General features: G+C 37.3%; 1 protein-coding gene across 4 annotated transcripts in view; it reads right to left on the bottom strand.

Annotated features, from left to right (window-relative positions):
* slc12a8 (solute carrier family 12 member 8) overlaps positions 1-12221 on the bottom strand; it is a 150086-nt gene that overhangs the window by 58944 nt on the left and 78921 nt on the right. For all 4 annotated transcript variants that reach the window (XM_060827162.1, XM_060827164.1, XM_060827165.1 and 1 more), the window contains exon 7: positions 4815-4928. In XM_060827162.1, the coding sequence (XP_060683145.1) occupies positions 4815-4928 (114 nt within the window). The remainder of the gene's footprint in view (positions 1-4814; positions 4929-12221) is intronic.

The following is a 12221-nucleotide window of genomic DNA, read 5'->3' as shown; positions in this document are numbered from 1 at the left end:
TAGTGGGAAAATCTACAATTGGCCACATGGTGTCTTACTTCAAAAGAAAGTAATCAGTAGAATAGCTTGGAGGGATACCAACAAACGATGGATTTTGCATTCACAGTCAAGAGATGGTAAATTACAGTTTTATCTCTTAGAATAGCTGGAGATGTGCAAATATTTCCAGAGGACTGTGGCATATTTGTAGGTAGTCCCTACAAAAGTAAATAGCTTTTAAGATTGATACGTCTTTTAAGTGAACTTTTGAGGAAAGTAAGAAAAGAACCTGAATGTATAATATTATGGACCAGATCAAACCCCTTCAAAATATATTAAGATAATCTAGATCCTACCTTGTTCTTATTTTAAACGTAGCAGATGCAATTTAATTAGTCAAATGACTCAACTTCAAGTAAAACGCACTTGATTTTTACACATAGGAAACATGTTAAACACAGACAAAAGAAAAATAAAAGAATTAGCTTAACTGTAACTGTATCGAAATGCTTAATAAAATATTATATTTTTAAATACTACTAACCAACTGTTACAATTAGTAACATTCCATAAACACACTCATGGCAAAGGCAAATTGAGGAAAATGGATTGTCCCACATACAATTCTAGGAGCAGAAAGAGAACCATAGCTTTTAGCTGTGACAGAGAGAGGAATAAGAGCTTCTACATCCAGCTTCAAGACCTCAGTAACTACTGAAAGCTAAAACTAAAAGTTCTGGTTCTTTGTGAGCTTGACCCTCACATTCTGGCTATTTCTATTGTTCCAACTTTTAAAAAGAAGTCCCAAGGGCCTCACAAGCGGTTTACTTTATTGGCTTTGAGCAAACTGCTATCACCTCTGTCTCAACCTTCCTTCACAAAAACACCAGGAAAAAAATACTAAAATCTGAAAGCTATAGTATCTTCACAATAACATATGCACATAATAAATACAAAACTTTGGTAAATGCTGAATTTATTCAATTATTTTATAAACAATAAATTGTGCTTTGTTTGAAATCAAGTTAAATCTTGTGGCCTTGTTCTCTTGATTAAAATGAGGTATTCAAATTTATTATTTTTTAAAAAACCTATTTACACTCTCTAACTCGGTTGTAAAAATACGGCTTCTACAATGCCCTGAGCCTCAGTAATTCAATTTCTTAAATTAAGTAATTGTAATCTGGACATGATATAAAGATGTTTGTAGCAAGCACATCCTAGAAAGCATCTTTGCCTTAAATCCATTTCTCTTTTCTCAGTCAGACAGACAGACAGACAGACACACACACACACACAAAATGAACTCTAGCATTACATACAACAAACCAACACACCCTAACAAATGAACACATGCATAATGATAGATGGTTCCCATGGCCTAAATGCTATTGGATTTAACCTGAGCTTTAATGTGAATTCTGCAGCAGACTGAATAGAAATAGACATTTGGAAAATGTGACGATTATTGAAGGAAACATCGCTCAAATAAAAATAAACAGGACTCTTCTGAGGTGCAACACAAGTATGAAGGCCTTGAGAATTATCTGTTATGACTAGGTAAAATACATTGTTATGGCAACCAGGAATTCAAGGCAAATTTTCATTCTCTGATAAAGAAAAATTCCTTTTGCATTTTTTGGACAAAATACAAGGAGGCAACAAATTATTATGTTCCTTCAGTCACAGTGACATTGACAACTTTAGGTTGCTTGAAGAGGAATTTCTCACTGGTCTTAAATTAGTGAAACACTCCACTTGACATTCTCTGTTGATTCATTAACTTTGAGAACATAAACACGTCTATTAACAGGCGAGTTTGATTAATTATGAAAAATAATGCATGATTACAATTAAGTCATAGTAATTGATATTTACTACCTTAACTACTGGATATAAATCTGAATTGCTGTAAACAATGTTTCAACCCATTCCAAATAGCAGCTAAGTAACATCTATTACACACAAACACATCTACTTGGGTTTTGAAACTGAATTTCAACAGAGGCAGAAAATTGGCTCAAAGCATATCAGCAGCCACTTTGCACCATAACCAAAACACAAAAGTAAAAGCTTCTAAACTAATCTAAAAGCCTGAAAGAGTTGAAGAGTAGCATAGAAATTGAAGGGGCATGCAGAGCTTCATAATTAGCCATTAACTGTAGCTGGATAGCAAGGTTACATGATGAACAATTACTTGAGACTTTGGCAATACGCCCTTGATTTTATTGATGAAGAATCCTTTCACATGCAAATCTGAAGTCCACAAATATCCTTGCAAAAGCTACAACCAAACCTATTCCAAATACAGAAGGTTTAGAATTCTCTTTGCTGTCTTTTGGAAATTGGGTTGAACATGGACAGAAAATGGGCAAATGCAGAGTGGGAGGTAGGGAATCTGAGCAGTGATCCCAGTAGCTAGCTCAATATTTATTTCTGCCTTTTAAATTGGAAACTGGCTGCAGCTTTCTCCTGCACTACATGCAAGTTGAGACAGAAATACAGGGCCTATTAATTTGCCTCATATTATTAATTCCTGTTGCTATCTCTGCCAACACAATGACTTCCTGTAGAAGGTTTGATATCCCTTAAGTTAATGCATGGACAAAGGGAGCCGAGCAGTGGAGGAGATTGTAGAATCATGGAATGGTAAGTCTACAAAGAGAAACCATTCAGCCTTTCGTGTAAAGAATGGAGAAGCACACTCACATTGTTCATTGATTCCTAATTGTAAAGATGTTTCATTGGGTGAACTTGAAAAACTGGACAAGTCAAGAAAGACAGAAACTAAGAGCAGGAGTAGACCATTCAGCAGTCTGAGCCTGCTCTAACCTTTCATTTGATCATAGTTGTTTCTTTATCACATTGCCATAATCCAGCTTTCTCCCCATACTCCTTGATGCCTTTACAATCTAAGGAAGTTATCGCTTTTTCAAATATATTCAGTGACTTTGCTTCCACAGCCTCTGTGGTAGAGACTTCTACAGGTTGACCAATCTTTGGGTTAAGAAATGTTTTGGCATCTCAGTCTTAAATGGACTACCCATGTTCTGAGATTGTGTCCCTGGTTCGAGACTCCCCCTACCAGGGAAAACATCCTCCCTGCATCGCATCTGTCCAATACCATTAGAATTGTGTAGATTTCAATCAAATTATCTCTCATTCTTTTAAATACAAGTGAATGCAGGCCCAATCTTGAGCCATCCGACAGTCCTGCGATGCCTGGTATCAGCTAAGTGAAACTCCATTGCTCTCCTTCAAATGGCAGGTATATCCTGTTTTAAGTAGAGAGACCAAATCTACACCAAGGCCCTGCATAATTGCAGTAAGACATCCCCACTTCTGAACTCAAATCCTTTTACAATAAAGGCTGGTATACTGTTTGCCCTCCTAATGCTTGTAGTATCTGTCTGTCTACTTTCATTGGCCCTTTATACATCCACACTTCCCAATATATCATCATTTATACAATACTCTGTTTTCTGTTCATTATGCTATAGAGTATCACGTCACACTTCAGCCACATTGTAATGCATCTGCCATGTGTTTGCCACTCACCATTGCCATCTGAATTACCACCAGGATTGCTTTTTTCTTCTTCCAACTTCAAATGTTGTGCTATTGCATCAAAGTAAGTCTTCTTTCCTCACCTTTGCTTGTATGTTTTTTAATTTCACCTTGTCTACCAATTCTTATATCTGGATCAGTGGTGCTGGAAGAGCACAGCAGTTCAGGCAGCATGCGAGGAGCAGTAAAATCGACGTTTCAGGCAAAAGCCCTTCATCAGGAATACAGCTGAATTTAGCTGTATTCCTGATGAAGGGCTTTTGCCCGAAACGTCAATTTTACTGCTCCTCGAATGCTGCCTGAACTGCTGTGCTCTTCCAGCACCAATAATCCAGAATCTGGTTTCCAGCATCTGCAGTCATTGTTTTTACCTACCAATTCTTATAGCCTAGCCTTAGTAAAGGTGGCACGGTGGCACAGTGGTTAGCACTGCTGCCTCACAGCACCAGAGATCCAGGTTCAATTCCTGCCTCAGGCAACTGTGTGTGTAGAGTTTGCACATTCTCCCCATGTCTGCGTGGGTTTCTTCCGGGTGCTCCAGTTTCCTCCCACAGTCTAAAAATGTGCAGGTGAATTGGCCATGCTAAATTGCCTGTAGTGTTAGGTGAAGGGGTAAACCTAGGGGAATTGGTCTGGGTGGGTTGCTCTTCAAAGGTTTGGTGTGGACTTGTTGGGCCGAAGGGCCTGTTTCCACACTAAGTAATCTAAACTAAATTTTTGTAAACCATTCAGGGATAAATCTTGCATCTCCTAAAAACTGCCAAAGCTATTTTAATCTAATAATGCACAAGAAAACTGGTATAATTTAGGCAGAAGACAACTTATTATTTCAATACAACACAGAGAGAAGTTTATTACCAAATTCACAGATAGTGGGCAACCTCTTATTGGATTCTCTTCCAGATGGCAATCTGTGATTTAACTCTTTTCATAGGAAACTAGTTATTAACCATTAATTAATAGATCAACCCCTTATTATTTAAATTTTAGGGACAACCTGTTACTAGACTGCAATTTGCAGATATATCTGTTCAAGCACCATAAGGAGGGATTCTATTATCTAACCTTCACTCTTGGGATTGGCTACCTAATAGAGGGCCAGAGTTAAGATACCTCCAATAACACAACTGGTTAAAATAAGGGAGAGGCTCAACATCTGTTATTCCCCAGTGTGGTATATATAATAAATTGCATTGGTAGGTCCAGTCTCAGATTATGGCAAATACAAACAAATAACATTGAAAAATGAATTACACATGTCATCTTACCAGTAGCAGTAGGAAAGAAAACACCAAAAACAGTGAAAAAATTTTCTTCCGGGCTATAGTCTGGGAATGTGTTGTTCTTGAGTAGTTCTTCACTATACCCCACAAATCCAAAATCTAGGGGATAATAACAGAAATCCACTTTCATTTAATATTTTCTGATCACCACAAAATTAAAAGCAAGTCCTGAATCTATAACTGATTTTATCTAAGTAATATCACGCAATCTCTACAGATTCCATGTTTTCAAGAAATGTTACATAACTTGAAGAAACAAGAAATGCAGAGTCACAACTCTGTCATGGATTTAGTTGGCTGAGTTACTCATGATAAAAAGGCCCAAATTCAACACTTGGTCTGTTGGCGTATTTCAGCTATTTCAACCATCAGAGTGCTAGATTGATCATAGTTCAATTTGCAACTTCTGGGGCATGGTTATTTTCTCTGCTGGAATTGGATACTGGGTGGAAAGAACTCCAGATTTAGCATTGATACCTGCATAGTACAATGCCAGGATTGGACAGAGTCAGCATAGATTTAGGAAAGAGAAATCATGCTTGACAAATCTACTGCAATTTTTGATGTAACTAGTAAATTTGATAAGTGCGAGTCAGTGGATGTGGTTTGCTTAGACTTTCAGTAGGCATTTGATAAGATCCCACATAAGAAATTAGCATGCAAAAATTGAAGTGCTGACATAGAGAGAGAACTAGTTGGCAGACAGGAAACAAAGAGTAGGAATAAACATATTGTTTTCTGCATGGCAGCCAGTGACCAGTGGGGTTCTGCATGGATCAATGCTTAGACACTGCCTATTCATGACCTATATTAATGATTTAGATGAAAGAACTAAATAGATGAAAAAACTAATATCTCTAAATTTATGGATGACACAAAGCAAGGTGGGATGGTGAACTGTAAGAAGATTTAGATCTGCTTCAGTATGACTTGGACACAGTGAGTGGCAAATGCAAGGCAGATGAAATGTAATGTGGATAAATCTGAGAGTATCTATTTGCTAGCAAAAGCAGGATGGCAGATTATTATCTGAATGGTGATAGATTGGGAAAGTGATAGGTACAAGACCATGAATATCTTCGTATATCACTCACTGAAAGCAAGCAGGTAGGTGCAGCAGGCACTGTGGAAGACAAATAGCATGTTGGTCTTCATAGCAAGAGGATTCGAATATGGGAATATGGTTATCTTGCTGCAATTGTACAGGGCCTTGGTGCGAGCACACTTGAAGTATTGTGTGCAATTTTGGTCTCCTTCTCTGAGGAAAGATAAAACAACAATAGTGTGTCATAGAATGCTATAAAATTGTGACAGGACTAGACAGGATAAATGTAGGAAGAATGTTCGCAATGATCAAGGAATCTAGAACCAGAGTCACAGTCTAAGGATATTGGGTAGGCTGTTTAGGATGAGATGAGGAGAAATGTCTTCACCCACAGACTGATGAGTCTGTGGCATTCTCTGCTGCAGAAGATAGTTGCAGCCAAAACACTGAATGGTCCCAAGGTGGATTTATAGTTCTTACGACTGAAGTGATCACAAGGTATGGAGGTAAGGTACTGAGTTTGATGATCACTATGATCATATTGAATGGCAGAGCAGGTTTGAAGGGCTGAGTGATCTACTCTGATCATATTTTGTGTTTCAATGCAGCAATTTGTTTAATATTTCCACTGGAAATGGCCAATTGGTTGTAATTGAATTCTCTCCCTTACATCGTTGTCATTCTAATTAAAGCATACAGACTGCAACAGTTAAGAGGATGGCTCACTGCTGCCTTCCCAGGAGCCATCGGGGATTGACAACAAATGCTGGCCAGCCAGTGATCCCACAAGATCAAAATCATTGTCAAGGATCACACCTGAATAACTGGCACCGTGGACAAAGTACCAGGGAAAACTGGTCCCTCAAGAACCATGCTCCAGTAATTCAACACCTTCAGGACAGAAGGGCGAAGTGGGTGGTTGTAAATAATTACAAAAAAACGAACCATGGTCAGTTGCAAGAAAGTAATATTTTCATAAATTCTTAACCTATATCAGTATATACATCAATTTATTTGAATTACAAGACATTGTCTGATCCAAATTTTAGATCAAGACACCTCAAGTCTTATGCATGTGAACAAATGATATCACAAAATAATTCAATTAGAATAATCATTAGCTATCTCACTTACAGTATGTTGAGAACTAAACCCATTTGTTGTATAAATTGTTAAATCAGATACTGACTAAACCAAAGAATCGCTGATTGATTGAAATTTTCCCTCTCAAGGTAAGTAACTGAAGAAGTATGACTTGCATTGAAACACATGTCATAGGAGCAGATGTGCTTTTGGCATTTTGAACCTGGTCTGCTATTTGAATTCAGTAGAACTAATTAAAAGTTAATCTAATGCCAACCATGTAACAAAACAGGTGATTCAATAATGTCCTTCAGGAAAGAAAACTGCCATCCTTACCAAATCTGATCTACATGGGATTTCAGGCCCACAACAATGTGCCTGACTCTTAATTGCCCTTTGAAATGGCTAAGAAAGCCATTTAGTTCCAGAGCAATTAGCAATGGGAAATAAATGCCAGCCTCGCTAGTGACACCCACATGCCATGAATGAATTTTTAAAAATTCTATTTTGTTTCAGGCAAGCAGTTCACTAGGGACCTGGTAGTTGACATCCAAGCATCATACTGCCAAAATCAGAAAAAATAGTCGCTAACACTTTATCTGCACTTGATTCTAGCACTGGCTTTGATTCATGGTTGATTTGGTTTAAAGTGAAGAATGTCTAATGAATCATTTCATGTATTTATATGTTTTGTAAAGATTCTGGCAGTCTATTAATAAAGTTTGATAAAGATTTTCCTTAATCGCAGTGAAAATGTCACAATTTTGTTAAAATAACAATGCAACTCCCACATATATCATCACCACAAAATTCTCCTACTGTTTGTTTTAACTTGCTGGCACTTTTATTTCTATTCTTTAATTCCAGTAACTACAGGAAAGGCCTGTGGGTGAGAGATTGACACATTCAGAACCGTCAGGTGAGACATCGTGTATTGCTCATAATCCTGCAATCTGTTTACTCAGTGTCATCTCCAACTCTGATGGGCTGTCATTGTATTCCTTAACAAATCATATGAAAAGTTACAATGTGAAGGTGATTATAGTGTATTTTTATTTTTCAATCAGAATCATTAAACATAAATAGTTTAATCATGAGCACAATGCTCTTTGTGGTAGCTTGGTATATTTATATAGTTAGCCACATTTCTTACAACAGCGACCACACTTCAAAAATACTTCAGTGACATCCTGAAGTTGTGAAAGTCACCAAATAAATAGAAGTGTTTCTTGTTTTTTTAATCTCAAGTGATGATGTCACTAAAATCAAATTGTTAGTTAGAAGCTATTCTAAGCATGGGTCATATAGAATTGCAGATTACTGCCCTCAAAGGAGTTCCATAATGGGTACAAATATGTGGAAGAAATAGGAATATATTAAAACGGATTGTCAAATGGGCACAGCATGACTAATAATAATTAAAGGCCAATATCTATGGGCAACCATTTAAAAGTAGAGTACCAGAAGATTGTCTGTTAGGGTTGCTCTGGTTTCTCATTGTTAAGACAAAATCAAAAGAACTTTTGTGTCAAAATGTCCAAATTGTGTCAAAACCAAGAAGGAGCAGTGAGAAAATGATGAACACCAATGAATGCATTCAGTTTTGGATTGGTATGTTTGATTAGTGAATGGAGAACTGGAGGTGCAATTCAATATCAAGAAATGTATGGTGAGGTTGGTCTGGATTAAGGGCTACGTAGGAACATACTTGAGCAGGAGGGAGACCTTGAGGTTTTACTGGATATATTACTAAGCCATCAACACAATGTTCTCAGCTGGTTTGTGGTGAAATGATCAATTAAAAAATTTAGAGAGATATCATTTTAAAACTGCATTTAGGCCTGGTGAGAAAACAATTGAATTACTATATGTAATTTTGATGTTTTTATTGCAAAAACAATTAATTATTGGAGAGCACTTGAAAAGTGGTGACATAGCAGATCCCAGATTAAAGTGTGATACATAAGTAATTTTTCCTGAAAAGAGAAAGCTTGGGAGGATGAGATAGAGATTTTCCTGAAAATTAAAGAAATTAAATGCATAAAAGCTTTTTTGTACTGTACAAAATTTAAGCAAAAGGCATATATTCAAAAATGAAGGCCAACAAAACAAAACAGTAAATGGTGGAGGAACTGTTTAAAACAAATAGTAGCAAATATGCAAATTGGTTTAAAGAAGAAATTATGGGATGTTGCACTTCAAAAATAGAATCCCGCTTTACTTGAAATGCGCCTAAATATTAGATGCCTCGATGGATATCCTGTCATAGAAGAATTGCATGTACCAGAAATTACCTTCTGTCGCTAATGTTTTATTAGATGCTAGTAGATTGATTGTGTCTTTAGACACTTGGTGATTTTTTAAAAAATTAATTCACAGGATGTGGGTGTTGCTAACCAGGCCAGCATTTACTGCTCATCCCTAATTACAGAGGGCAGTTAAGAGTCAACAACATTGCTGTGTGTCTGGAGTGACTCGAAGCCATCCTGCCTGTTTCTGGGTGGGAACAACATGTGCGATGTTTCCTAAGTTGCTTCCACATTAACAACCATTTAAAGACTGATTAAGTACCTATTTTCATCAAGGTTGTAATCTTAAAATTCATAAGTGACAAACAAAAAAAAGCCCATACATTTGGTAAATTAGTGTGGAGCATGTGTCTTTTGGAGTGGTTGCTTCATGAAGGCAACTCCGGCTAGCACCTCCCTATTACCCCCAACACTTAAACCCCACCCTGACACTTCAGTTCTCACAATCTTAGTTACCCTTCTGGCAGCAGCCACACCCTTCTCAAAGCCTACTGCCAAATATGAGAGCTGCCAGCCAACCAGAAGCCAACCTCTGCTGGGTTTTTGATTGCAAGCCCATGTCCATGGCTGTCCACCAAACTGCCTGATCAGAGGAAGGTATAGTGGGTCTTGTTCTGAGGAGTCAGTGCAGGTGTCTGACCAGCTCTGTTAGCAAGCAAGTGAAAGACCTCATGAAGACAGAAGATTCTGCCTTGGGTTTCTGTTATCAGATCACAAAGCCACCTCTTCAATCATAGTATTAGGAACTAAAAAGCAATTGCTGCCTTCATCAACATTACTGGTGCTATTGACTACAGCCAGGTATCTATCAATACGGCTTTGCTGAACTTTATAAGTTAATGCTCAAGTACTATGTGATAGCAGACATTTCAACACTGGTATCCAAAACTCATTCATCACATCTCTGGTAAATCCATCTGAGGGAAAAGGATTTACAAAAAGGAAACAAAAATGAGGGTTAAGAGACTAATCTGAAAATCCTTAGCTTTGTACTTTCTACTTACTGACCTTCCCTCATCCTCAGTTGATATTAATCAGCACCAAAGGCATTGCTGTATGACTTAAAAAGTAACTCCACAAAACTGAACTTTTGCAATGTATCCCAATTAATTAGAATGCAACATTTCAAATGTTCAACACTCAGATGAAAATCTAATTCTTAGAGAGTTAGGAATAATTTTCTAGTATTTTAAAATAGTAATGTCAATGACAAGAACATTGGTTTATTAGAAGTAATCTCTGGAAGATTCCAGAAGAAGATCTTATACCTATCAGGGATGCCCATAATGTTAAAAATCTATATTATTCTCAGGATTATTAACTATAGCAATCGCATATTGAAACACATATACCTAAAGACTTGCATTTTCCATCTCAATTTTTAAAAAAATTCTTTGGGGATAGGGACTAGTCTGGCAGACTACATCAGTTGCCATAAAATGGGGAGATGGTGGAGCAATGATAATTTCACTGAACCAGCGTCCAGAACCTAAGGCCAATGCCGGGGGATATAAAACCATAGAGCTGTACAGCATGGAAACAGACCCTTCAGTCCAACCCATAAGTAGACTCTTAACTGCCCTCCAATAACTAGGGATGGGCGATAGATGCTGGTCTAACCAGTGATGCCAAAATCCTGTGAGCAAATTTAACTTTTAAAAAGCTAGTGGTGAGGTGTTTGCTTAAAGTTTCTTTGTGGTGAAGGGGTTCTCAAAGGAGATTTAAACAAGGGAATTTCAGTAAACTGATCTAACGATAATTAAATAGCAATACGTTTGAGTTAGGATGTCGCATAAGCACGTTTGAGAAGATACTGTTCAAGCGACTTTGTTATTTCATTGAGTTGATGGAGTAGGTTGTAAGGGCAAGAGATACAATCAAAATAACTTCTGCAAGTTGCTACAATGCTGCAAACAATACATCAACAATATGCTAATCTAGAAAGGATGGAGAAAATCAGGGAAAAGATTAATCAAACTATCCTATCCTGGTTGCTGACAAGACTCCTGCATACTGCAGCTGTACCCATCATGTGTGCACCCAACACAAGCCTAACATTGCACATTGCTTATACAGTAGCATCAGCATGAAATCAGCATTAAAAATCAACATTCCATTCCTGAACTTGTATAGTTTACTGTTGATTATAATGCAGCTCTGAATATCTTACTACAAAATACAATTGGCCTGAATAGAAGTGTTCAGCAACATTTAAGACTGGGCTAGGCAACCTTTGGTGTCTCAAAGTAAAAAAGGATATGAGAACAGAGGGAGAATTAGATGGAGTTGAAGTCCAAGATTAGCCATGATTGCATTGGACAGCAGAGCAAGCACTTCAAGTGTATGGTCTACAATGGTTCCAATCTCATGTTCTTATGAAAATAAACTTTAATTGCTGGAAATGTTAAATTAATACTACAAAATTCATGGTCACCATATAGCTTTTCCAAGTCCTTCATAAGTGCATTATTTGATCTGGTAATGAGGATAAAAAGATTTCAGATCCAATTGATTACTTGGATTAATATTGACTGGGAAGGAATGAGAACTAACTTTATTGCAGTTCTTCTGGATTAGAAAGGAAGGCAATAAAGTAGCTTGGCTTTTATGTTCTCAATTGCTATTCAGTTATTTGTTGCACATGACACATGAGGGCACGAAAAGGCTTAAGATTCCACCAGCAAAGCTCAGTAATGAAACAGACAGTTGGCAAAAAAATACAAGAGGCCCATCAGTGCCTGTCAAATTTATCCTAAGATCCAAAGAAGTGTGCAAATTCCTTTCCATATTTGAATCCTTTCCAGCTGTCTGTCTCAAATTGATAGTGTGGTGCTGTGGGATGGGCAAAAGACATGGGATACATTACATTCAAGCACGCTCTTTCTTTGGGGTTTTAGATATAATTTGAGCTGAGGTTGAACTTTACAAATGAGTTGGCATTGCTTCATTGGAAAA

Source organism: Hemiscyllium ocellatum, chromosome 7 (assembly GCF_020745735.1).
Source record: "Hemiscyllium ocellatum isolate sHemOce1 chromosome 7, sHemOce1.pat.X.cur, whole genome shotgun sequence".
Classification (NCBI taxonomy): domain Eukaryota; kingdom Metazoa; phylum Chordata; class Chondrichthyes; order Orectolobiformes; family Hemiscylliidae; genus Hemiscyllium; species Hemiscyllium ocellatum.
This window is presented reverse-complemented; position numbering and strand designations above follow the sequence as displayed.